This window comes from Sturnus vulgaris, chromosome 2, assembly GCF_052056855.1.
Source record: "Sturnus vulgaris isolate bStuVul1 chromosome 2, bStuVul1.hap1, whole genome shotgun sequence".
Classification (NCBI taxonomy): Eukaryota; Metazoa; Chordata; class Aves; order Passeriformes; family Sturnidae; genus Sturnus; species Sturnus vulgaris.
In genome coordinates, this window is record NC_142244.1 from 4,116,828 (window position 1) to 4,143,946 (window position 27,119).

Sequence of the window (27,119 nt, forward strand, 5' to 3'; positions counted from 1 at the left end):
AAAAGAATTGTTAGACTTCTTTATGGTGATATCCATATGGGCATTAAGAGTTGAGAAAGGAGTCAAGAATTTTTTTTTTCCCAGTTATCTTCTTCTACATCCATACCTTTACCCCAGAACCTCACAGGAAAGAAAGAGGTGCAGCTGTAGTAAGATGTGATATTCAGCAGAAAATATCTGCCTTTACAGACTGCATCCACTCGGGTTTTGAGCTCTCATTGAAAGAAGTGTCAAAAAGAGTGGTTTCTAGTTACATATCTGTGAGGTAAATTGATCATGTAAAATAAAATTTAAAAGGGAGTTTATTATGGCCCAATCAATTAGGGACACCACAGTGTGAAAACACATTATTACATCATATTAGATATTTTGTGTGAATGATCAATATTAATTTTTAATAGAAGGAATGAGGATAATACTTTAATGACTGAGACAACTGAAACATTGTTAAAAAGCAGCTTGTGGAGTGTACAATCAACCCTTCAAAATCCTTTGGCAGGTGTCATCTGTGTAGCCACAGCAGCCAGTAGGAGTTTTGAGCAGACTCAGCTGCCTGGCACAACAGTGATACCTGCACATGCTGGCAGTGTGTCCATCCACTGCTCCATGGGACTATCCCCAGCATGGAAATGCCAGGTGGGAGTCACAAAGACACTGCACCACAAAGCCAGGGCTGCAGCCAGCAGTCACATACTAGAGAAGACTTAATATCAGAAAAGCTGTTCAACGTTTTCTTCTATACTGTTTTGTTACAAAAATGGAAGGAGCAAAATGACATGCTTAAGCAAGAGCACAGGCACTTAATCACCTAATGTGCTCTGGTAAGCAGTTTCAGCCCCTTGCACATGTCCAGAAATTCTGCTTGCAAACGGGTGCTGGGCTCTGAGGAGGTGATATTCTAGCATTGCAGAAAGCCAAACTGGAGACCCCAGGAGGAGTCAGCTGTGGAAGCATTGTGTCATGGGAACAGCACCTGGACTTCTGCTGCTGAGAGGTAGTTACCACCTGGGCAGCATCAGTATTGAGCGTTTTCTCATGGGCATAATATTTGTTTTGCATGCAGTTTATTGGTTTGGAGCTTTTTATTTAATTCCAGCTTTAAGACTTCACAATTAGTAGTACTACATTAGACGGGGGAGGGGGAAATTTGAGAAATGAGTTCTTTATAAAAATTTTACATTGTATAATGGTACAAATCAAGCATGTCAGAGAAATTTTTCACAAGATTAAGTGCATCTAACACAAGGTTTATGCTTTCATTTAAAACATGAAACATTCCCCAAACAAACAGAAATACCCTGCTATTATTACATTTTTGAGATTTATGTCAGTAGTTCTTTAAGGCCCCTTTTAAAAAAGAAGTACTCTTACAGTCCAGAAAAAAAATTGTAGCTCCTAATTTGCTATAGAGGAACATTGTCTTATGATGGCAGTTGCTACTGATTCCTCCTGGTTTAGTTGTCAAGTCCTGTACCCAGTCCATGTTTATCTGATCAGCTGTTCATGGGCAGGTTTGTCTCATAGTAAGTGACATAGCCTAATTGTAAGCTTGGTAACGAGAGAGAGATATTTGTTTGAAGACCCGACAGTAGAGGTGAGATAGTTATGGTGGCTGCACACACTCAGGTAAAAGAGTGCCTTCTAAGTTACCACGACATCATCATATTCACTATGCTCTTCAGGGCTGGTGACATTTGCCTTCCTCTTGGGCACGCTGATAAGTGCATATTCTGTCTCATTATTGCTGTCAATGACAGAGACTTCGTGTTTTACATCGTGGCTGACAGTCGAGTACCACAGTTCACAGGAATTCATTGAATCTTTTTTGGCAACTTGTTCCTGAGGGGAAAAAGAGGGAAGAGAGAAAGAGCAGTATGATTATACCCTGAAGAAGTTTGGAGATGTGAGCAGATCTGGTGTAGCCTGTACACCCATGCAGTGCTGTTGACTAATTAATACACGCAGTGTTAGGTTGGTAAATCCACAGTCATTTCCCAGCTGTGCGTGCTGTGGCTGCACATCTGGAGAGCCCAACACCCTCCCGGCCCCCTTGGCGCTGCTGCTACTGGAAAAGCTCATCACCACACGAGGGAGCATGGCAGCACTGATGGAGCCCTGCATCACCACGGGATGCCCCGGGAGAGATCAGCCCTGTGACACCACCCGAGCAGGGAATGGGAGCTGATGGGCACGAAGGGAAAGTTCCATGGGACAGAGCATTTGGGATTTGGACAAGACTTAATGTGGGGTTTAGGAAAGGAACTGAAGGAAGCGGGTCAGGGTGACTTGCAGAATAAAAAGCATAAGAAAACAGGTGAAGAAAGGGAAGGACAGGAGTCACAGCAAGCTGCCAGAGAGACTGTAGGGCGATTAAAACCCCAAGTGCATGTGTGTGTGTGGCTGTCCAGGAGATGCACAGTCCTGAAAGGCCCTGGCCTCTCCAGAGATGAAGGGAGGGCTAATCCCATCCCCAGCAGCCCTCATCTGATGCTGTCCTTGAGAACAGAGGGAAGAGAACGAAGAGCCATTAGCGAAGGAAGAGGTAAGAGTCTGTGGGCAAATGCCTTCCCAACTCTGTTTAGACTTGTCCCTCCTTTTGCCTCCTGAAGGTGTTTGCTAAAGGGCTGTGGGTGATTGTGCATTAAATAGTTGTCAGGATGACACATTAAATGTTGTGCCACTGTGCACTGATTAAGTACTTGCAGCCAGAAGTTAGTAATTTGTTTGCCTTATGATCTTGATTTGAATGCACGGGGTACTGAAGCCAGTGAGTTACACTGGCTTTATAGTGGTTTCCTCTGTTGTCTGCAGTAGTGGCAGTATTTTGAGTGAGTGTTGCTGGTTTCTTGGTGACATTTGTAGCTACCTTCCACACTCTAAGTGGAATAGAGGTCTCTGTTTCATGGGTTAAAAACTCCAAAGGGTTAGCTATTATTTTTCAAGCCTAGAAAAAGGACAGTGTTAGAACAAAATTCCTGCAGAATTCACCTTGGATTTTCCAAGTTTATGCAAAGCATATTGTCTGTTTAGATTCTGCTTTGCATGGAAAATCTGACCTTGAGAACACCTCAGTGAAAATAAATTCTGAGTTTTGATTCGAGATTTTATGAAATTTTGAGATGTAGAAGTTCCAGAAATTTTAAGGAGCAGAACAATCAGGGTAGACTTGTTTATCATCAGGTGCATGGCTCTCTCCTCCCTTAGTCATGATTACAAAGATGGAAAGACAGCATCCATATTAAGAGAAATACTCTTAGTATACCTGTGACATGAGGACAGGTAGGCTCTTAATTTTCATGAGTGAGTGGCTCTCAATCCACTGAGTGAAGTCTGGAGTATCTCTTGTCCCTTCAAACACATTGGTCTAACCAAGACTTGCTCTGAGTCACATTTCCCAGAATCCTTCCAGTCATCATGTTTTGAAAGGCTGTTCTCATCAACCTCTTATCAGTAGGGAGACTGAAGTGCAGAGGTGGAGTGATTTATCCCACATGCCAATAGAGCAAGTGTGAAAAATTCCATTATTCACAGGCCAAGTTTAACACTCAAAAGGAGCATCTCTCCTATTGCACTAACAGCCCTGCAAGGACTGTTTTCAAACCACGTTCTGGGGCTTTTCCTTGGGACACCAAAAACTCTCAAAACCAGACAGCTACTTGGCAGGTTCCTCATTACAGTTTCACCCCCTCCTCTTCCCCCACAGTCCATCCCACACTCACAGGTACAAATGATGAACTCATTTCATCACACCCTTTTCTGTCATCTTGCCCACTTTCTACAAAATTTTCTGCTAAACACCCACTAATCTGCTGGGCACCAACTTTTGCTTTATTGATATCATCTTTGCTAAAAATAAAAAAAAAAAAGAAACCAAAACCAAACCAACTCACGCTGCTAAATGGCAGCGCTTTGTTCTGCAGTACATAGGGCTTTTGGTGATTGCTTGTCATCAGGGACACAAATGGCTAAACTTCATTTATCCTCTGCTAAAAGGAGCTATTTACAAAGCAGAGGCAGCAAACCACAGGTACTCAGCTCCTGCCTCTCGGAGCTCAGCATGTTAATGCACACAAACAACCACAGACAAATAACCACACAAGACTGTGAAGTGCAACGGTTGAGAAGTGGCCATTCCCCCACCCCTGCCTTCCAGGATGATAAATTTGGGCAGAGAAGCAGGACACGCACCAAGTTATAGAGTTACCTCTTAAATTACTCTGGGGTGTGTTGCCAGAGCTCCTAAAGCTAACCCCAAAGCAGGGAGGTAAGATGAACAGGCAGTGTGTTTATCTTACCAGTCTTTCCCGTGTTGCAATACAACCATTTGCTCTGTTCTATCAGAAATTAAATGTGCAAACTGAAAGGCCATGTTTGGTTTTGTGGAATTTTTTCTTTCCTGCTTTTCTTCGTCCTAGAGGCAGTGAGACACTGGAAGGGGAAACCTTATTCTTTTCCAACAGACTTAGCCATTTGTTGATACATCTGCTATTTTTTTATAGTGCAAAGATTAACTAAAACCCTTTAATCCTCAAAGTATTAAATCTCCCTTTGTTTTTCAACTGAAGATTTCTTTATTACTAAACCTGGTCTGGCAACAGTCCATTTAAATTACTTTTAGAAAATGTCGTGCTGAAACTGAAACTCTTTTGGGAAACGTGCCGGTAGTCAAGAGGCTGGCTACCAAAAAGCTGAGTAGAGAAGGGAAGGAGGAGAGAGAAGCATCCTCAGAGCCATAAGTTGTGCAGTGGCTGAGGACATTCACAGACACATCATCTCAAGGTTCAGCCTCCTGAACTGTCTGATTTGGGCCAGACAACATCACACTCAGCCCCAGAAATTATGAGTGTGTTGCAATCTGTTTGGCCACTGGCTGCCCAAGAGTGGGGCCGCATCTCAGTGTTACAGTTTTATGTGCATACATTTATTTTGTGTGTGGGCTTAAACTGGTGTTTTTCTGCATCCTGAGCAAATAGTCTGATTATGGGCTTTTCTTTCTTCTGCAGGAACATGCAGAATATGTGGATGTTTTGGACTCAGCTGCCCAGTGAGTGGAGGGGAGGGAAGATCAGTTTTAGTCTTTACCTTGATGGTACCTGGTAGATGGCTGCAGGTCTGTGCTGAGGAGAGAGGAAGAAAACACATGTGATTGTCATTCTCTGGTGTAGCAACACTAGACAGAGATTTTCATCAGCACAGGATTTACTCAGTTACAGACTGAACATAGGCTGTGCAAAGGCATGAACTCATGTGACAGCAGTAGGGGAAAGGGTTGAACCTCTGAGAGCTAAATGAATCTGATGGCTTTTTGAGATTTATCTTGTCTCTATACACACTTGTGTCACACATCACTGCTCACTGGCCTGAATTAAACCTAGATGTGCAGTCTTCTTGGGGTTCTGGTTTTGTTTCGGTTTTGTTTCATTTCATTAACTGATATTAGTTTTACACGTCTGTCTTAGAAATGAAAGTTCTTGTTTTCTGACTGTTTTAGCTTTATGACCCATGCAGCCTTCATTCTGCCTGGGGTGGCTGGCTGGGTGCTGAGGCACATAGGCACTACCTGATGTGCCATGTGTGCTGGGTGTCTGTCTGCACAGGTTTGGCAGCCTAGAGCTTTTCTGGAAATTTGTCTCTCTGTCCCATAAACATCTAAGTGGCAGAGCTCTGTCATTTTACACCCTGCTTTCTCCTAGCCTTGTCTTTATCAGTCTGGCTGGTTCTTAACATGAGGTGGATTGAACATGTTGCTCCTGTAAAATTCCAAAGCTGAAATTTCACTTTTGCTGATGATAACAGGGTTTTTTAAGCCCACTTGTTTTGCAACATGACAGGAGAGACTCAGTATTGTATTAAAGCTGCCATTTTAGAAAATTTATGGTGTTTTCAAACATTATTGTACTGCCTTAACACTGCCATGAAATTGCCGACGTAGATGACTAACAAGAGGGTTGTTGTAGCTTGTGAAACTGGTAAAACTATCATACCTTTGCTACATGAATGGCTTTACCCACAAGAGGGTAAGGCAACAGCTTGAATCTAAACCGAGACCTCCTGATTCACATGAGCATGTGATCCTGGCTATCATAGTCATCCCTATATGAATATTTAATATGAAGAAACTTAGGAGAACACCTCATACTGACTGTTCAGAGGAAGTCCTACACAATGCTTGTGTCAGGGAAACAGGGTCAGGTGTGTGAGCAGATGCAGGCTGTGCTATGCTGGCAGCCCACTGCTTCAGCAGCCCTCCACCTTTTTTGCAGGGGAAGAGGCAGGGACACAGCAGAGGTTCCCCCTCTGTGCCTGCAGATCTGGCAGTGCCATACAAGGGCCAAGGCTCCCATTGCAGGAGGCACCTGCAAGGCAGCAGCTGAGGCACCTGGCGCTCTGAAGCTGCAGGGGATGGCTGCCCACTCCTGCTGCCTTCTCTGGAAACAAGATAGACCAAAGAGCTCCCCAGTAATGCAGCACAGTGGGACATCAGAGGGTGGGTACGTTCCTCAGTGGATGCAGGGAAGTTTCCCTCTGCTGGGATGTGAAATGCCTTGCCATGGCTGTGCCTGCCAGCTGCCCCTGCAGGGATGCAGAGAGCTTCCCCATGTCCCCATTCAGGCCATGCCACACCACCCCCAAGGGGCTCAAGCAGCTTGTTTACTTACTTTGCTTGTGGGAGTATCTTTTTCTCTGGATGGAGACAGGCACTTTCCCCCTAGAGAATGGATATAAGGGTGAGCAAGCAGATCTGGGGCTTCATGGTCCTCACCTCCCACTGCCAGCCAAGGGCACACATAAATCCATAGGAAGATGTCTTCTCCAGCTGTTTGGACAAGCACTTTATGCAGCTTCTCTGCAGCTGTTCTCCCTGGGAGGCAGCCCCTGGCAGGCACCCAGTCTTGCTCCCAGGGTTTCAGAAGCAGGGGCTGCCAGAGGGTAGAGATGCACAAACCATAGCTCCAGGGATGGAGGGCAGCAGCTGTAGGTAGGTATGACAGCATGTAGCTGTTCCTGCGAAGTACAGCCTTTATTCCCTGGGAACCCTGGGAGAACAGCGGTAAAGGTTGTGGATTGGAGGAGCAACCAGCCTTTCTGGGCTTGTCCATATTAAATAACTCTAGTAGTAAACATTGGAAAGAGATAAGAAAGAACCAGTCTCATGCTCCCACAAATGATCTACATCAATCTGACATCTAGCATGTCTTGGGGAAAAGCAAAAGGAAGAAAAACGTAGTGATAGTGTGACAGAAAGGGCAGACACATGAGGGTGAGTGCAAGGCTAGCAGATCTGATCTCTAGTAGTTGAAATAATCCCTCCTGGTTCAAGCAGAAGACTTTACTTGCTGGCTTAAATACTGAAATTATTTGGCAAGCCTTTATATTGTGTTCAGGTTGCTGTTAGCAAGTTTCTTGGTAATAAGAGCTAGGCTTTCTGGGGGTGTGCACTGTTGCTTATAGTTTACGATTTTGTGCTTGAAAAAGGCCAGTAATTAACAAACATTTTGTAATACAGGGTTAATATTTATATGCTAGATTTATACATATTTTTAAAATGTGCTAAGGGATGTAAAGCTGCCAAGTCATATGAATTTAGGGATTGCACACAGCATGCGGGTGGAGGTACATTATGAATCAGTCTCTAATTGCTTATTTGCATTTTTTTCTTTCCCAGGACTGAGGAAAACAGGTAATGCCATTATTCTTTTTTGCTGTTGACACTTTCCTTGCTAAACGTGAGCTCTTATATCTCCCTTTATAAGCTACCTAAGTAATGCAACTCACCTGGAATAATTTCTTTCTACAGATGTCCCTGGTGCCCTTATAAGAGTAGCAGAAAGTTTTGCAAATAGGAGTGAATTTCACAATTTTATATTTAGTGGGAGAACTTACATAACTTTCATTACAGCTGGGTATAAAAATAAAGCTATAATGCTCATAATCTCATTCCAGGTTACCTATCTGGTTTTCTTTGACTTGCATATATGAGTTTTGCCTTTACTGGATATAAAATTCTCTAGCTAAGCTGGAGATGCCAATGTGACCGTTTCATGCAATTTAATAGAAGTCCTATGAGCTACATTTAAAATAAAATATGTATATGTTTTTAAAATACACATAACTCACATTAGGAGGCTGTTGTAGCTGTCAGACATTGTGAGTTTGATATAAGTATTTTTGTTTCCGGATGTATATTTATTCCACCTTTTCTTGTTTATTTTCAGTTGGTTTCTGAAACCAAAATTTCAGTTGGATTTTTTAGTTCCTTCCTCAGATGAAAAGGCTGTTGGGTTTGGGTAGCTCTTCCCCTGGACTGTCAAAAGATAAATAGCATAGGTTCCTATAGCAAATTAGATCTGTAAACTGATGCATAACTCTTAGATAAATTCTTATTTAGTCAATCATGTAATCCTGCAGGGAATATACATTGTATGATCTGAGAACTGAAAGCCTTTCTCAGCATATGCATTCATGTTACTGACTCTTTGAGTAGGTCCCCAGCAGTTAGAGAAAGGAAGCCCAGCTTGTCTGTGGGTGGAGAGGGGTTCTGAAGGGCTGGCTCTTATTGGGCTGAGGTTTTCTGAGGCAATGATAGTTTACCTTTATTAGTAAAAATGCTGGAAAATAGTTCTGGCCAGCAGTCGTGAAAGAGGACAAATGTGACTCATTAAAATGAGAACAAAGGATTTCCTTTTCTTTCTTTGCACAGTTTCACTTATCTCTTTGCAGAGAAGCTGCATGAATATGTTACAGGGCTGCTGTGCTCAGGAAGTGGTCAAACCAAATACAGAAATGCCTCCAAAAAGCGAAAACTCCAAGCAGAAGGGATGAAATGGCAAAAATGGGGATGTATAGGAAGAAGGAAAGAGTCAATAAATTAGTTACAGAGGAAGCAGCAGAGTTTACAGATAAACGGTAGGGTCTGCAACATTTTCTCCTAGGAGCTGCTGTTAAGAGCTCAAGTTTGTGTTGCCTCCTTTGCACACCTGAAACTAAAGTTGCCTTCAGCCTGAATTTACTTCAACCCAGCTGCCAAAGGGCTAAGAGACAGGGCAGTGGATTCCCCTTTCTGTCCCTGAAGGGTGGGGGAATTTCCTGGGCAGAGGTAGTGGGATGCTGCTGCTAAGGCCATACAGACACCCACAGAGCCACCTCAGTAAGGGCTGTGGGCTAGAGGAGGAATAAGGGGTGATGCCAGCCTCACCTGCTTCCAGAAATATGAAGCTCCTCCGACCTGCTGTGGGGCATGACACCATCAGCCTCCAGGAGGGAGGGCTTCAGGGGGCACCTGCTGCAGCTGTTGGCTCTAATTTGGTGTCCTACAACAAGACGTTGCTGGTCCAGAAAGAGCTGGACCTTCCTCCAAAAATATTCAATTCTTACCTGACTCTCTAAACTCACCATCTCTGACACAAAACTGCCAAACCCTCAAAACTCCCCATATGCAGCCAAATAAAAAGCACCATCCTTGCTCTGTAGCTGGCTGCTTGGCAAACAAAGCCCAATGCCTCACCACTTCAGTACATTTTAATTTCTGACACCCCTGTGATTGATTCTGGGGCCTCCTTCCTTGGACCCCACCAGACATTGCTGGTCCTCACCCACATGTGAGTTAATTCATCTGATGAACCTTCCCTGCCTGTCTCACTGGAGTGATAATTTTGGGATATTTCTTCTAACCAGCTGCCAATTTTCCCAAGACTTATAGAGACTCCTTCATCTGAAGGTGCCCATCAACTTTGATTTTTTTGCACATCTAGTTAAAGTTGCTCAGGAGAGATGCTGACAGCTGGATGACGTAAATCCATGAGTCTCATTCCTTAGGAATTTTATGTGGATGGGCTGCTGTTGTGAGATCCTCATAAACTTGGTGTTGTAACCTGAGCTGTCCCTTTGGCCTGACTCTCAGCTGGCCCTGTGCTATGGAGCAGAGGAGCCTTTCCTAGATGACCCTCAGCCTCTGCCTCTCATACTTCCTGGAGAGCAGCAGGGGCCAGGACTGGACCTCTGCAGCACCAGAGTTTTGCAAGGACGCTGAGTCACTGCATAGGAATGACTATTTCTCCGGAATAAAAAAAACCAAAACCAAACCAAAAATCCCACCCTCGTCATTTCTCCATCCCTCTGAACTTCTGGAAAGTCGATGATTTTTCTGAAAGACACAACTTTGTCAGCAATGGAGCAGCTATGACTGAGAAGAGATGTGCTACGAAAATCACCACAAGCTGGCACAGCTCATCGACAGCAGCTGGAGTGAGATGATTTGCAGTTGCTGTCAGTGCTCTCCCTGCTCTCTCCTGGCAGTGATTTGTTGGAGTTTTTTGGAAGTGAAGAAAACAGGGTGTGGAGCTGCATGAGCACAGACTGGAGCACAGCACCATGCCTGTGATGTCTTTTATGGCAGTGGTCCCTCCCCTCTGATAGGGAATATGGGTTTCATGTCCCCATCAAGCTAGCAGAAAAAATCTGCCTCTCAAAAACCTTGCTTGCAAGGTTCTTATGAAGAATTCTGTTCTTATTGCCTCTCCTAAAAAGCAATCAGGAATTATTTCAAAAGCAACACAAGTCCCACATGTAAGGGTGACAAGCACTTAAAGCAGTGGAGGATTCAGCAAGCCTGGGAGCAGAGAGCCTGGACCTGAGACCCTTAAGGCACACGAGCTCATCACTGCTCCTTGCCGCCACAGGTGAGGTTTCACAAGGATTTTGTTTGCCTTGGCTCAAACTGCTTCTGAGAGCAAAGCTTCATGCTTTGGGAATCTCTGCCCTTTTCCTCAAGGCCAGGTAATGTGGTCACAACTTATACATCTGACCACAGACCTGCAAAGACACATGAGAGATGCATTTTCTTTGCAAACAAGAGGAGTGTTGAATTGTGGCAATGAAGTGCCTCATCTGAGCTCCTTAAGACCAAGTATGCAATCAGGGTAGAGTACTCAGAGGCTGCATGACATTTCTTTGACCTATCAAGAAGACAAGGGAAAAGAAAGGGAACTTTCCATCTGTCCTAGGTGGTTCCTGTTGAGCATCCTCCTCTGTCTTAATAGCTCCTTAGGAGAGAATCTATTCCTAACCACTGTTGTACATAGGTATAGGATACTTACACGTGTCATGTACAGCATTGAAATACATTGTACAATTTAGTCTATGTCTATACAGTGTATATAAAAGCTTATCTTTATGAGACCTGACACCAACCAAAAGATAGCAAGGTGAATTTTCTCTAAGCGTAGTTTTCCTGCCTGGAAACTTGGAGCAGATGAAAGGTATTCTCTGTTCCTTTTGTTCCTCACCAGGGTGGATTCCCTTCCTCCCTTCAGCAGTCTCTCTGTGCTGGGACCTTACAGACTATGTCACCTCTGTGAATATCATCCTGAGGCAACACTCTTTGACATACCAAGAACTATATTGTTCATCTTAATTTGCTTTCTGAATTATGTTTTGCTAACCAAGAAGCTCCTCATGGAGCCTTGCATGATCCCTTGAGGCTGGCTGTTTGCAAGTGTCACTTGTTTCAGCATCACTCTCTTAGTCCTATTGTTTAGTAACTAAATATAAAATGGTATTGGACCTACCTTATTTTTGGTAAGCAGTTTCCCATCCTTCCACTGGATCTCTGCACCCTTTGGTAGCCAGTTTTGGTGTGGTTTCCTCGCTGGCTGAATTGTTTTCTGTACCGGCTGTTTTACAGGATGAAACTCAGTGACCAAAGCAGTTTGTTATCTCACTGTAAGTGTATGCAGCACTCTGATGTTGCGCACCTAAAAAAAACCAAAAAACCACCCCAAAGCCTCCACTGCATGCCAATATTAACAAGAGGGGGTGGGAGAGGAAGAGGGGTGAGATGGATGTGTTGTGTAGCTTCCTGAGGTGCTGGGACGGGCTGGTAACCTCCACCAAATGACTAATGTGTTGCAGAATGGACTCACTGTAGGTTCTGTAGTCTGAAACAGCAACTTAGAGTGCTTTTGGCAAGAGGAAACCACTTGCCTGGCCATCTTACTCTTCTGAGAAATGCTGTGACAAACTAAATGGTGAAAACCAAACACTTCAAACCACAATGAAGCACAGCCTCTGCTACTGAAGCTTTCCAGCACAGTCTTTTTGTGTTTCTTTGTTTCCTTTTTGTCCTTTTAAAAAATTATTATACTTTTATTCCTTTTTCTTTCTCCTGAGCTACAAGGAAGAAGAAAAATACAAGAACCACAAATATGATTTGCAGGGCTTGTTGGCTGGGGAGGAAGCAAGTTTTAGTTGACACATTGTAATTGCAGTACTTTGCCAGAAAATAGAAAAAAAATCTGTAAGACTTGAGGTGTCTGCAGCCATTTCATCAAACCTCAGAGGTAAGAAGTGTCAGGCAGTTAACAGGACACTCTAAGAACACATGCTGTCCCCTGGGAACGTGTGGTTTTGTAGATAGAGGTACAGCACCATGAGCTAGGTCTCCACTGAGCAGCCCTCCACTTTTATTCTGTTTTGCACTTTGCTAGACAATCCAGACTGCAGCAATAGAAGCTGTAAGTTGCAGCTGACAGCAGGGTGTTAGCAGAGAGAGGGAGTCCAGTTTGGGGAGAGATCACAGATCACATACCTCCAATTCAAACATGACAAGGACAAACAGCTGTGTCTGCGTCCAAACTTACCCTTGTGTGCTCTGATCTGAAACCTGCGTGCAAACCCAACAATTTGTCTGTAACCCTGCCCAAATGAGCACCACCTGGTCCTGCAGCATCCCTTGGCTTTGAGCTGTCACAGCCTGCCCTGATGCAGTGCCGGAGGCTGGAGCAGATGTTGGTAAGGCTGCTGTCCTTGCCTCAGTGTACTGCAGCTCTCCAAACTCAACTGAGATGAAAAGTGATTTGCCATATGCGGGCACTACTTAAACAGATTATAAAGTTCCAGATTTGTTCAATTGTATTCAAGCTGCTTCCCAACAGTTCTACCTACAGCTAGAGCTGAGGAACCAACCTCCAAAAAGTCACTGCAATTCAGAAGTGGATGAAACCCTCTCCACCTGCTTTGTTCTCTTTTCAGGCAATGTCTTGAGAGGTGGCACTGAACCCTTCTGACAAGGTAGGCAGATGTCCAGTTGTTAACCTGGGCTTGGATGGCTGAAAAAACAGTGGTTTAGCCTGGTGATTGACAAACCAATGTTTTAGACTGTAATTGTGCCTGCATGACTTCCTTTAGCAAGGTTTTCTGGAAGTTCAACTATATTAATTATTGACTGCATTAGTCACTTGGTCTGTGGGGAAATGCTGGCATTTCATGACTGTGCAATTCTTGTATGTCCCTTTTTAAAATTTACTCAGAACTAAAGAGAACATCCTGGTGAAGCAAAAAAGAAGAAAATCATACAAATCACTGTGCTTTTCAAGCAGTAGTTGTGGAACTACTTCTGCCAAATTTATCCCCAAGCTTTTGCTGTCTTTGGAGTGTGACTGAAGCTCAGGCAAGCTGAGCTTCAAATGAGCTTCAAATTTCAAATAAGCGGTTGGGTTAATGGATCTCACATTATGAGTAAGATGTTGTGCTTAAAGCAATTGATCAACTGCTGATGTTGTCTGGTCCCTGGAGGAAGGGGAGTGGTCAGAGAGAGATGCTGCAGCAGTTGGATGTGCATGCAAAGAGCGACTCATGAAGGCTGTTAGAGAGGTCCTTGCAGGCTCACGTTCCCTGTGGCACCAGGAGCTATCAGAGGAAAGGCAGAGCTGGGAAAGAACAACCAGCACACACAGCTCTTTCTCACCAGGGATGCTGTAAAAAAATAAAGCTAACAATTTTTTCCCACCAGCAGAGCCATCTCTGTCCTTTGCTAAGACTGAAAGTTTGTTCTTCATTGAAAAGTGTTTCCTCTAGCAGCACACAGTTTTTAAGAGTTCTGGAAGATCAGAGTGTTTCTAGGAGAAAATAAGCTAGTTAAAGCTGACAAGAATATTTCCTACATATCAATTGGGCTTGCAATTCTTTTTAAAATCAAGTGAAGCTCCTTTTGTGATTGCTAAGTGGTGATCTCACATTTTCATCAGGCCAGAATGACTTTCCAGAAATTTTGCAGGAAGGTGCAACTATGCAAATAACTCAAGGAAAGGAAAATAAGATATCTCAAAAGAAAAAGACAATAATATGAAGCAACTGCATTTTTCAGACTTATGGGAATGAATTCTTGAACCTACTCAAAAGCACACCCGAAATGTTTCTTTAGAGGAATACTGATACTTGAGCTTTTTCTGTTTTCAGATTAGTTGTCACTAAGGAGTGAAGGAATCATAAATGTGAAAGCATGTTTGAGAATTTTTTTGTGTCACTTTATGTCTTGCAACTGATTTGCATAATTCGATGCAAATCTGTGCAGCCATTCGACAGAGAGAAAACGTTTTATTTACTCTTACAGTCATTTGGAGTAGTAAGAATTTGCAAGAATGTAAGCCACCTCCTCAAAAATCAGAAACATGAAATGCAATTTACCAGTAGAAATTGGATTAGCAAATGAGGTCTCTCAGTCTCGTTGCCCCACTGTGCCATAGGAGAGCCACCTGTGGGCTGAGGGCTTGGCTGGTTTCAGCAGTGATCACAAGCTACACAGAAAGGGGAACACAGCCAGAACAATGACAAAGCAAAAAAGCACAAAAACAATGACTCAGACAAGTTCTGTTACCTATTTTTATGGCATCTAAGGTAATGGTAGAGGAAGAAGGGTGTGCTTGTGTAAGTGCAACCATGTCTTCCTAAGGAACAGGGCTCAGAAAGGATCATGGACCTGTGGAGATGGGGGCAACCTCAATGGAGGAGAGTTGAGGCCAAGGGTCTGCTCTTTCCCTGAGGGAACACATGACCTAGGGCCTGAATCTGTTTCTTGGCTTGTTTTGGTCTCCTTAACCTAGGAAAAGAGTTGTGTTACAGAAGCATCAGCAGCTCCTGGGTTTTCACTGACTTACGTGATGTGTGCAGACCCCCAACTGTGTCCTCTGAGTTAGGGACATTTGCACCACTCATTGTAGCATGGCCTTTCCTGGAGCTCAGGTTGAGGCCAGGGTGGCCTTTCCTCCTGCAGCTCACAGACACTGGTGCTGAGCCAGTTTCGAAATCTGTGCTTGTATTTAGGTGCTTATGAAAACCCAACCTTAAGGACAAAGTGCAAATCTCAGTACCTTTGTCTCTTAGCGCCACAACTGGGAAAACCTAAGTTTCTGGCTCTGTATTTGCTGTCATATCCCCTAAAATTCAGTTGTGTCATACAGGCAGGATATTTTTACGAGGTGCTATTTACTGTAGCTGCATGGTGGGAATGTCCCTAGAGTTAGAGTATAAGTGTATAAGAAAGGGGAAGTGGCGCTCAGTGGATCACTTGCTCGTCTCACTGAGCACACAGCTAAAGTTGATGATGATGGTCACTTGCCTGCTCCTCTCCAGCATCTGGATTGCCGCTTCAGGTAACTCCTTTATCTGTCTGGGTGTCTGTGTCATTATCCCATCAGCATTAGGGACCTCAGTGGCCATGCCAGCCTCCTTCTGTGCTGCTGGGTGCTGCAGTCCCCACCTTGCACCCTCCTGGGGCAAGCCCAGTGGTGACACGGCACTTGTGGCACTGCACTACTTACCTGAGGCTCAGGCATGTCACTGCTGGTTACATTGACAGCATCCACTTCTCAGTTTAGCACCAATGCATTTATAAATTCCAGAGAGATGTATAAATTTATTGCAATGGGCAAATTATAAAGCAGCTAAACTGTGCTTGTAGGTATATGCTCTGGCCATCAATAGCATGGATGTATTACACTGGTATTGTATTTAAAATTCTCGTAGAAAAGGCTGAATTAGTTTCAAACTAGTTTCTATGATCATGTTTGATAGGCTGCCTATGGTACTCCTAAGGTCTGGAAAGCAAAGTGACTGGCACAGTTTGACAACTGGTTTCTTGGTCTTTGGAAATCCACCTGGCCATGGTCACAGCCAGAATCTCAGAGCACTCTGTAGAGTGGGTTAGCCTAATGTACCTCTGGGCACTGCAGACAGCCTCACCCTTCTCTGCAAAGATATTTCCCTTTCTTGTAAATTGAATTATGTTTTCAGTGCTGCAGCTGTTACTGCTGATATCTTCCTTCCCATGCTGACATGCACAAATGAACTTTGAAAACTATTATGCCAAGAGAACTGTGGAGCTGAGCTGTCAGCTTCACCTTGCCTGTACCCTTAACAATGTTTTCATATCTACGAATTGGAAGAGGAGACTGATTGTGTTTTCTTCTTTTCCCTGGATTCTTTTAATACCATTTATGGTATTTCACAGCATTTATGCTGTGAAAGTTTTGTGCCTGTGGGCCTTCAGTAGGGTCTCTTCTGCAGCAGTAGGGTTTCTCAGCAGCATGACTTTGATGCTGGGGACAGATGTAGTTTGCCTCAGGTCTTCCCTACCTTGCCTTTTTCTCCTGATTTTCTGATCTTTGCCAGTCTCTGACAAGTATGAATGCATGATGTATAGTGAGACACATAATAATTTTTTAGCAGTTTTACTGATTTGCTTCACCCCATACCAAAGGAGGGCTAAGGGGGTGGTATTGGGCCAACAGCTGTTTGGTCGACAGCATGGCTAAAAGTGCAGGGAATGTCTCAGTGGGTGCCCATGGAATAGCAGTCCTAGCAGACAAGTCAGTGGCTCCCAACACCAGAGCTGCCTTTCTCAGTGGTGCTCTCTGCAGCACAGGGATCAGGCTGGTGAGATGCTTGGTATGAGAGGTGGCAGCTCCAGTGAAACTCTCTGGGTAGCTCTTTCAAGCTGCATTTTCAGTTTTTCCCTGGATGGAGGAATGGAGAAATCCTCCAGAGTTGTTCTGCTTGGAAATGAGGGGGAGGGCTTTGCAGGGGTCGGGCAGCAGAAGAGTGTGAGAAATGCTGAGTGTGGCCCCTGCTTCTCCCCCAGCCTCCGTGCAGGTGATGAACAGAAAGGTCCAGGCAGTCCAAGCAGGAGGAAATGTTACTTTTTCCTGCCGGTCAGTCAGAAAAGAAGATGTGATACAGGTGACCTGGCAGAAGGAGACAGATGGGGCTGAAGACAACATAGCAACTTACAGTACAATGAATGGCCAAAGGATAACCAAGGCCTACATCAGCCATGTGAGCTTTGCCCACAGCGAGTTACAAGCCTCGGCCATCTCCCTCCATAGAGTCACCCTCCACGATGAAGGATGCTACAAATGCATCTTCAACACCTTTCCCTCGGGAACTGTCACCGGCAGGATGTGTCTCCAGGTTTATGGTAAGGCACTGTCATTGTGTACGGGCACTCACCTGAGGACCAAGTCATCTTTCCTGTGAAAAACCTTCCCTAACATTGCTACATTTACGTGGGAAAAATGGTTCTCCCCAGCTCTTTCCCTTTCTGGCTTTACCTCTGATGGGAAACCAGGGTTAAACAGTTCTTTAATTTTCTTCCCTTTCAAGTCAGCAACTGCGAGATTCAAAACTGATGCAGAACCCATGACTTCCTCCAAGTTTCCCTGGCCCTGTGATGTGCTGACAGCTGCATGGCCACAGCCATGAACCCTGTGCTCCTCTGCTTCCTTTCACTGCTGATCTCACCTCTTAATCCTGGAAATCAGGCAATTTTTAACTTATTCTTCATTTGATAGCAAAAATATTGCAAAGTATTCAAAAGGCAAAGAGGCACGTGTGTGACCAGAATAGCTGGAAGCTCATTGCTAAAACAAAACTAAAAATAACAGTAGTTGGGCTGGGGTCAAGAAAAGGATGCCAGGAAAGAAAAAAAGAAAAAAAAAAAAAGGGTGAAATACTGTAAAGCTCATGGGATTTGAGGATTTGACACATGAATACTTTGGGCAGGTTCAGCATCAACTAGCTTCAAGAAGAGAGTTAAAACAAATCATAAATCAAGATGGCAATATTTGTCACCTCTACATGAAACCATCAACTAGCATGTGCAACCTGAAATACAGATAAATATATGAACTCAACTAAGAGTAACAAGCTGCTTATCTCTTGAGGAAAGCTGCTGGGTTTTGTCCAGCTGAGAAAGCTGAGACATTAAACATGCTCTGAGGACACCCTATTGGCTCCTGGCTTTCTCAGGAAATGAGATTGCTGTGGGAAAACTGGCCAAAGATCATATCCCATGTGGAGAGTATCAGTGTTTGTGCCCTGTCACTGGTGGTATGACCCCTGCAGAGTATTTTGTTTATCCCTAGCACCTTCTGCTGACAAAGACACATATGTCCACACACGTCTCTGTAGCTCTCAGGGTGGAGAAAGGAAGCTCCAAACTTATAGGGGAAAGGAGATGGTGGTGGGAAATGCAAGGGAAAACCAAGTCTGGAACAAAAGTTCTTTTCCCCTTCTTTTGGGAAAACTAGGGGAGAAAAGAGAAATGAGGAGAAATTCATGCAGTATTTCATACATGAAGAGGAAAGTTCCTAAAGAAATCCAGTTCTGAATCATTCAGAGGGTAAACACTGATTATATGTTACAGGAAAAACAGGGAAGTGCCTTGCAGAGGTACCCCATTCTTTTTAATCATGTAAACCTAAACAAAGAGATTTCTTTTGGGTTTTGGTTTTGGTTTCTTTTTTTTTTCTATCCAAGTAGGGGAATTCCTTCCCAAACTCACCAGCCATTTGGCTATGGTTCATCATTCACCATCCTTCTAAAAAAAACCCAAACAATTGGGATGTTTTTCTGCTGCCACACACACTGAGGCAAGAATCTCTTCCTGCATCTCAGACGAAAATGAATCAACTGAGAAGGGTTTAACTTCTCTCCTAGGCTCATAGGCCACTGCCAGAGGCTGCCTCATCAAGGTCGTGGTGGCCTTCCCGTAATGTGCTGTATCAAATCAGCCCTGGAGGGTCACCATGAACATCTGGCACTCTGACAGAAGGTTTCAGTTCATATATGGATATTTCATTGAAGCTGATTTATATGATGCTACTTAAAAGCCACAGTCTTGGTCGTTCTTCCCCAACTCCTAACGATGGGAACAACTTGTCTGAACAAGCCCAGAGGCTGCCCCACGAGGGAGAGTGAAGCCAGCAGGAATCTCCCAAGACTCAGAGGTTCAGGGCAAGGTGAGCAAATTGGAGTCACCAGTTGAAAATGAAACACTGCCATGTCTTTGCCCTCAAGAGGGGACTGCCAGGGAGTTTATGAGCTGGTGATTGCCCGATCACAGCCTGGCTTTTCTAGGACAGGACAGGCACCACTGCCATGTGATGAGGGGAATGAGTGTTGAGGGGAAGTGAAACCAGGTAAGAACTGGATACAACAGTGTGAAAAAAAAAACAGGTATGACTGGAGTGATGTCAGACCTGCCTGGCTGAAAACAGCAAACCCAGGAAGAAGATGAAATGTCCTACCCTGTAGCAAAACCCATTTTGGAACAGAAAAGTTTCAAGTAAGCTGGATGGGTCTCTTTTGAACAGTCTGCTGCCTTTCCCCCTTCATTTTACTTTAGAAATATTTTGCCAGTCTTCATTGTCAAAGAGGACAAGAATGAAATCCAGACTGAGGACTGAGGGCAAGGTATGGAGGTAGGGGAATGTACCACATGTGGATGGGCAAGTCTTGCTGAGTCACAAAATTCCCTGGACATTTGCTATGCTGTCCTTGGAGATTGCCTCCCTTTGCCTTTGTAGATGGCTCCTTTTGCCTGCAAGTCTTGAGCCCAGCTGGAAAAATGCCATTGCAGTTTCTTAGACAAGGAAAGAAGGTACAGTACTGCTGGTGAACACCCATATGGTTGGGAAAAACTTTCTGTAATCATGAGGCATACTTTGATTCCTACAATCTTTTATCGTTCTCTGTATCACCACTGCTAAGCCTTTAAACATAAAAAGCATATAATGGCCTGATGGTACCCCTCTAATTACAGAAAGCCATTACAGAAGGTCCCTTTATTTGGGAATGCTGACAGAGCTCAAATTTGGGAACATCCGCAATGCTGATCTACAAGACAGACTAAAACAAGTGCTGGCGCACCACATCACAGGCAAAGACTTTTTCACTGGAAACAAATATTTTGATGAAAGGCAAAAGAAGTAGTTAAGTGTATGCATCAAACATGAACAGCCAGAACATACCAGCAAACAGTGCAGCAGGACTTCACTGCAAAAGCAAGCACTTACAGGTTTTCTCAGTGCATCTACTACAGCTCAGCCCTAGAGGATCATTCCTTGGGGTCCATTGTGAGAAGAGAGAGAACTGCTTAGTCAGAAGAACAGCACATGCAGGGTGTATGTGATCCTGGCAAGACACTGAGAAATTTTTCTCATGCTTTATGGTAACATCTGTGACTTCTCCCTTTGATTGCTTTTTAACTTTGCAACCCAATATTTGAAGTTAATGCTATGGGTGGATATGCTATATTTATGCATCTCATGAGTGAAAGAAGAAGTTCAGAGGCCATTTATTAATCAAAACATAAATTGTTTGTGACACTAGTCTTTTCACACCTGGGAGATTTTGAGAAGTTCCAACTGAAATCCCCCTACACATTTTCCTTGTTTTTCTCAGAGGTTTCAGCAGCTCTGTGGGGGTTAACTTTTTGTCTATGGTTGATGCAAAAAGTGATAAATATGAGTTTATTTTTTCTAGACTCATGCAATCATAGTAGGTAAATGAGGTCTGGCTTGTAAAAAAATCAAACAAACAAAAAGCAGCAAAATTGTTGGTATGCAAAGTCTTGTTTCCACCCTCTGGCAGTTATCACAGACAAACTTTTGAGGTGCACCTGGAATTGTACCAGGAGGTTATAGGTGCCATTATGCATCTGGCACACGCTTATTCCCCTTGTTGCAGTGTCTGCTACACTTCACAGGCAAATCTCTGTTTACTTCACAAAAGGAAAAATCATTGTTTTTCCTAACAAGAATGAAAAGAAGTTTTGTTTGCTTGTTTAAAAGTAGGATTGCTAAATGGTAGTGGTATGTTCTAGTGTTGGGACAAAAATTAATTTCAGCATAAGTATTGCACTTACCACTGTTATTTTTCCTATGTAATCTAAGTAGTAATATACATATGGAGTTCTACTAATTACAGCAGTGGATACTTTTTTAATCAGAGGACATTCATGGTAACTCAGACTTGATTGAAACTAGAATTGCCACTGCACTTAAATGCTTTTAAAAAGCAATATTCTCAGAAACAGAGACCCGGAAGTAGAGTGTACTTTAGACCCCTATTCCATCAGCACATGCACTGAAGTAGAAGTCAGGCTAGTGAGCTGCTACACAGAAACCCATGGATTGCACTCCCAAATGGAACTACACACCGTTATAGGTATTGGCCAGTGCAAACTGACCTTATCAAACTGAGCAGAGGCTTGAACTAGACCATATCCTGAAGTCCCTTCTGACCTTAATTATAGTATGATTTTACACCAAAGGATAAACAGGTGATTTTTCACATGGCACATGCCTTATGTGTTCAGATCTCACCTGGAGTTCTATCCAGGTTGAAACCAACTTCCTGAACTTCTCCCCTTCATCTATACAAATACATTTTGTATAAATAGGAATCAACAAGTAGGCTTAATGTGAGTGAGTGAGTAAGCATGAATGATGCTTGTAGATCATCCTTCTTCCAGACTAAAATTAAATGCGACAGCGTCTGCAAATCTGGAGTGAGAGTGTTCAGAAGTGATCTTTCATTATAGTTTTGAGGGATGCTATGCTGCACCCAAAACCCATTCACAACAGGAAACAAAGTTATACAAGCACAAACCCTCCACAGGTGAAATCCCACCGTGTAACCACATACAAATTCATTGTTATTGTCTTGCATAAATAGATGCATTTAGTCCTTTGATTTGCAGCTCTACATAGCTCAAACAGCACTAAAGCAAATCCTGCAGGTAATTTTAAAGGAAAGTAATTCTAACTCATTTAAGCAGTTCAGCTCTTTCCGAGAGAAAAGGGCATATGGCTTCACAGTTTCACTACCTTCTGCTTTTAACTCAGCCATAATCACGACTTCTCAGTTGGGATGCTGCTGCTAGTAACAGAACTGAAACAGATGCTTCTACCCTCTTGTCCTTCTTTTTTTCTGGCTCTTCACTTCCATACTGCAGTCTGATCATTTTCATGTTTATTTGTCACTGCTGAGGCTTTGGGAAGGGGGAGTTAAGTTTAGATAGCAAGCTTTTCCTTCAAGATAACTGTAAATACAGATGATCATTGCTCAAACATAGGCAGAAACCAATGGACTTTGTCACTTTGTTGTTTACAGCCATCTCGGACCCCAAAGTGGAAACTAAACTTATACCCAGTCCAGACAAAGCTGAGAACTCTGAGAAAATGGTGGGGATGAGCTGCTCAGCAACAGGGAAACCAGCTCCAAAAATAACCTGGCACCTTCCCAGCATCCTGCAGCAGAAACCAAGGGAGTACCACATAAAGTTCAGCAACCAGACCGTGACTGTCATCAGCAATTTTACCCACACACACTCCAAAGTCCTTCAGGAGTACCCCATCACCTGCATGATCCAACACCCTTCTCTAAATGTGACCCTGGTCCTGCCCACAGACAGCCTGGAGCAGGGTCAGTATATAACTCTGCTCCTGCTCTGGAGCGGGGCAGAAATTGGGAAGCACTTCCTGGGGTAGATCAGAAAACTCCTCAAAGGGTTGGGAGTAGGTGGAGAAGGCACCTGAAAGAGCAGCTGGGGCTGGACTTGGGAGGGATGGAGAAGGTGCCGTGGAACATCCAGATGTCCTGGCCAATGGCACGTAATGTCTTACTGCTCCTCAGGTCCCCTACCCACCATGGTGTGCCCCTGTTTCTGTGAAGGACTGTTTGTGACAGGGTTCCTTGTCACACAATGTGACAAACCAAGCATTGGGTAGCTCAGAGGGGCTGTGTTCTGCATGCCTGACCTTAACATCAGACCCCAAGCACAGGTCTGCTGGCAGTGCCACTTGTGTGCATTATGCTGGAATGTACTCCCAGTGCTCCTATCCACCCCATTTCACCCCAGGGAATGGCCAAGGGATGCTTGAAGTGGGTTTCGGGTTGTTTTTTTACTTCATGCACAAACTGAGTTCCTGCTGCTTTCCCCACAGGTCCAGAGAGCAGCATGGCACTGACCATTGCCATTGCAGTGAGGGTCCTGGTCCCCCTGACCTCCCTTCTCCTTCTCACCTGCCTCCTGCACCGTTGCCTCAGGCACTTATGTGACCCAGACAGGAACACAACCTGGCCATGCTGGGTAGGTCTGCCCTTCCTCAGGATGCTGCAACAAACACCCCCACAGGTGTTGGGGCTCAGTACCCTGACCTGGCTCTTCCCAGCCACACCAGAGCTCCCTGCACACTGCCCAAGCCAGGCTGAACCTGGAATGGAGAGGGACACAGGAATGAGCCCCCAGCTAGAGAGCTGGGAAGGGGAAACCTGATTCTGCACAGCCAACCTACAGGTGCCCAAGAGCGCTGGCAGCTAGAAAACACTCGCTATGCCAATGACAAGGCATGTTGCAGTGGAAGCATCACTCTACTACTTTATTTATGCACAAAAGAGTTGTGTAAGCTGTGGCCAGACCCTTGCACCAGTCTTCTGCAGCTCCTAAAATAACCTCAGCACACCCAGTGCAACTCATGAAGGCAGCAGCTCTGAGGATGGGTCTCAAACAAAATGTGGTCTTAGAGGAAAACCATGCTTCTGTGATGGAAGCCCAAGGTGCCACAGGCACTTGCCACAGGTGCCAAGGCTGAGGCACTGCTGGTTGTCCACCAAGGCTATCGTAGTGCAGGATATAAGCTTGAGGTGGGGGCAAACTGAGTGACATGGTGCCGTTTCAGAAAATCACAGCCCAATTTTGTGGAGGCTCCTCATCCTCCTTGCAGTATAACCTAGCATGTGCACCCTGGATTTTGGCGAAAATTTTGGAAAAAAAGAAGCAGTGGAGGAAATGCAACAGAGGTCCAAGCTGTGTGCTATAAGTGTGTTATACACTTCCATGGGTGCTATACCTCTAGGTCCAAGCTGAAGACTGCTGGTGGGATTGCAAGGGGAAAACTTTAATCTCCCCTCACAGAGAGATGCAAGGTCTCACTTGGCAATACAAATATCCAGGATCTTTACCCTCACACTTAAAACATCGATATATTCTGAAGAAATAAACACAACAACTTCTCTTCCACCAGGTACTTCCTGCCTGCACCAAGGCCAAGAAGTGCAGGCAGTACGGAGCTACAGGCAGGTGGGCTCCTGCAGCATCCCCTAGCCTTGATGCACCACTGAACACCTGAGAAGCTGCCCAACCCACATATGCAAGAGAGAAACTCTTAAAATGGCACCTCAAGCTTCTGAGGAAACCTCCTGTGACTTTTTCCAAGATAGATATAAAAAGGGACAATTTATAATACATATTTATTTATTTATTTTATATATTCCATAATATTCAGTTTTGTAAGAAAAAAATGTAAAGTATTTATTTGAAACTCAGGCTGGCTGTGTGGATCCATTTATTGGAACTCATGCTTTGTATTTTAGGGGGTTTAACATTGTTTCTTACTTTTTGATATTTTAACATTGAAAACTCAAAAGTGGATGGGGATTGTCTGAAACAAAGCAGCATTTTGTAGGGCTGCTGGCTTGGAAAATGTTGCTGATGGACCAAAGGAGCCCTCCACCAGGAGCTGGGCTGCAGAAAACCTGTGGAACAGCCCAGCACATTGCTCTGAACTTCAGGTGGTGAACTTATTCCCTAAAGGGGACAAGAGATCAGGCCAAGACTGCAGCCAGCCTGGATTTATAACCCAGGTGCCAGGAGCAGCAGACTTCAAACCAGGAGCCATGAAGAAGTGCCAAGTCCAGTTTCCAGCACCCTCTCCTGGAAAGCAATGTAAAAAGCACAGAGGTGTTTCCTTCTTCCCTCTTTCTCAGGGGTTTCCACAGCCCCTTTCTTAATGTTCCTGATCTATCACAACTGCCTTGTGTTTCCTGGCATCCCACCCACCCGCAGGAGGAAGCAGGGCAATAAAAGGGCAGTTGCAGAGGTAGTTAGGTTGTCCAGTGCATTTTGTTTGTGTCCTGGTGCAGTGGCAGTAGGTGAGTGCAGTGGGAAGCAGGAGGCTGGCTGGCCTAAGGAAGTGGGTGCTTTATTTATTTCTATATGGGAAATAAAGCACCAGTTCAGTATTCCCTATTCTGACAGTTCTGTAAGCAGTGGGTCAGATCTGAGCTGTAATCTCCTGTAACTCCCTGAATTGCACCATATGCTCATGAAATCTTGTAGATTTAGGGAAAGAGAAATGAGTCCACCTGGCTCATGCTGGTCTTGTGGGAAGCAACCAGTGCAGGCTGCTTCCTCTCCTGGCTTCCCACAGCAAATACATATAATCTGGTTTTTCCTCGTCCACGTATTTCAAAAGGGCATCCCACCTGAATCACTAAGTTGTAGTCAAAAAGCCAAGCTAACCAAAATGAAAGCAAGTGAGTTGAGAATGAGTAAACCTAGTCTTTGCTATAAAATACTTCTTTTAGGCTCCCCTAGCACCTAGAAATAGCCCAGCTGGTGAGTGAGAGGAAAGAGGAATTGGGTGCAGCTGTTACAATTGGGGTTTTTTCTCGTAGCCCCCTAATTGTCAAAGGAGGAAGTAATGGTAATGGTTTGTCCAAACTTTTCCACCATTGCCTCTTTTTGTCATTTCTTCCTGGATGAGGGAAAAGGCCACAGGAGAAGAAGGTTTTGCTCTGGGTTTGTGGAGGGCAGGAATGGGGTAGAGAGCCCCTAGCACCCTTCTTGAGCAGGCTGTGTGGCCTCAGCCCTTGCCATCCTGAAGGCTCTGCACTTGCTATTTAGAGCAGTTTGAGTTCTAACATGAGGTTTTTGATAGTGTTTAGATTAAGATTTTGTTGTTTGGTTTTTTGGGTTTTTTTAATTAAAAAAATATCTCTTGCATAAACAGGGAGTTTGGTCATGGGTAAAGAGAAGGATCTCCTGAGGGAAAAGAGAAAGGCACAATGCCAGTGAGAAATCTATTCAAACCCAGGAAAACGGCAGTGATTATCTATTATTGTTTTCTACAAGCTGATCACCTGGAGTGTGGGAAAGCAGGGCTTGGAGCCACTAAAGTATCTGTTTATCTGCGGGTTTGTAGCTTCTTTTACTTTTTAGCTGAATGTAGAAATTTTTAAAGCTTTTAGAGGTTTCTGATTACAACCATAATAGGTCCAGCAGCTGGGTGAGGGATGCAATGGCTTACAGGTAAAATTCTATACAAGATTTATTTTTTTCATTCATGATATCTAAATGAGACCATGACATCCGGTCACAGAGCACCTAAAACCAATACATGTACTTACTTTCATGCTATACAAAGCCATCTAAGACGCAGTGCCATGAAATGTTGTGTACTACTGCTGTGGTGTTTGGCTTCATGTAGCAATGAAATGAATGCAAGAATACAGACTACGGATAATTAACTGGCTGAGAGCTATGAGGAGAAAAAAGAATATGAAATAGATACAAACCATCTTTTGTGGAATAAACAAAAGCATAACTGAGGGAATCAGAAGTTTTGACAATGAATGATGAACATCCTAACTGCTGTTATGAGATTTCTTTGAGATAACTTCGTGCTTGTCTGTCCAGTTACTTCTGTCAATAATTTGTAAGAATTCCATGGAGGTTATATTTCAAATGGATTTATACAGATACCTAGTATTTGTTTTAATAAATGGGTGGGTTTGAACCCTTTGAACCTTTTTTCTGCTGTGGCCCTGCATGGCTGTAGGTGAAAGTGGTAGGTGAGGTTGGTGTGGAGCTTGAAATGAGAAATAGAAATAAAACTGGTAGATATTTAAGTGAAATAGACTGCTCTATTTTTGTGCTCCAATACAAGTGGTATGAAGCAGATTAACTTTGTGAGTAAATGAAAGCAGACAATATCTTCAAAATACATTCTACAGGAGTGTTCTGAGCTACTGCTGCCACAACAAAAAAAAAACAAAAAAAGAAAAAAAAGAAAAGAAAAGCCTAGGGTTTTTGCCTGTTTTGAGGCTGGACAATTGTCAGTCTTACCCAACTCTGCCTTTGGCCATTTTGTGTCACACGTTTTGTCCAGCCTAGAGATAAGTGGTGTTGATGTAGGGTATCATTTCTCCTAACTGATGGG

At 44.0% G+C, this 27,119-nt stretch overlaps 2 protein-coding genes across 3 annotated transcripts; one reads left to right on the forward strand and one right to left on the reverse strand.

The window, feature by feature from the left end:
- Positions 1 to 1,063: 1,063 nt before the first annotated feature.
- On the reverse strand, positions 1,064 to 11,933 carry LOC148224605 (uncharacterized). Its single transcript, XM_088156980.1, has 4 exons — positions 11,568 to 11,933; positions 6,660 to 6,709; positions 5,083 to 5,117; positions 1,064 to 1,839 (listed from the first exon to the last, which is right to left on the reverse strand). The coding sequence occupies exons 1-4, from the start codon at positions 11,591 to 11,593 to the stop codon at positions 1,642 to 1,644; spliced, it is 309 nt and encodes a 102-aa protein (XP_088013106.1). The 5' UTR covers positions 11,594 to 11,933; the 3' UTR covers positions 1,064 to 1,641.
- A 4,836-nt stretch (positions 11,934 to 16,769) lies between these two features.
- On the forward strand, positions 16,770 to 26,880 carry LOC106856574 (nectin-1-like). Of its 2 annotated transcripts, XM_088160653.1 has the most exons (4): positions 16,770 to 17,251; positions 22,231 to 22,542; positions 23,064 to 23,209; positions 24,144 to 26,880. In XM_088160653.1, exons 1-4 carry the CDS (start codon positions 16,885 to 16,887, stop codon positions 24,246 to 24,248), a joined length of 930 nt encoding a protein of 309 aa, XP_088016779.1. In that variant the 5' UTR covers positions 16,770 to 16,884; the 3' UTR covers positions 24,249 to 26,880. The 2 variants fall into 2 exon arrangements, with proteins under 2 accessions (XP_088016779.1, XP_014737506.2); XM_014882020.2 differs by lacking the exon at positions 24,144 to 26,880 and having other exon boundaries at positions 23,064 to 24,115.
- Positions 26,881 to 27,119: the final 239 nt, after the last annotated feature.

Excerpts from the sequence above, each read along its gene's own strand:
- LOC106856574 (XM_014882020.2), top strand. The coding sequence starts at position 16,885 with ATGCTGAGTGTGGCCCCTGCTTCTCCCCCAGCCTCCGTGCAGGTGATG. Across the intron at positions 17,252-22,230 it reads GATGTGTCTCCAGGTTTATG|CCATCTCGGACCCCAAAGTG; the intron begins GTAAGGCACTGT and ends TGTTGTTTACAG. Across the intron at positions 22,543-23,063 it reads CACAGACAGCCTGGAGCAGG|GTCCAGAGAGCAGCATGGCA; the intron begins GTCAGTATATAA and ends CTTTCCCCACAG.
- LOC148224605 (XM_088156980.1), bottom strand. The coding sequence starts at position 11,593 with ATGGGAAACTGCTTACCAAAAATAAG. Across the intron at positions 5,118-6,659 it reads AAGATACTCCCACAAGCAAA|CACAGACCTGCAGCCATCTA; the intron begins GTAAGTAAACAA and ends CTCTCTCCTCAG. Across the intron at positions 1,840-5,082 it reads ATCTACCAGGTACCATCAAG|GAACAAGTTGCCAAAAAAGA; the intron begins GTAAAGACTAAA and ends TTTTCCCCTCAG.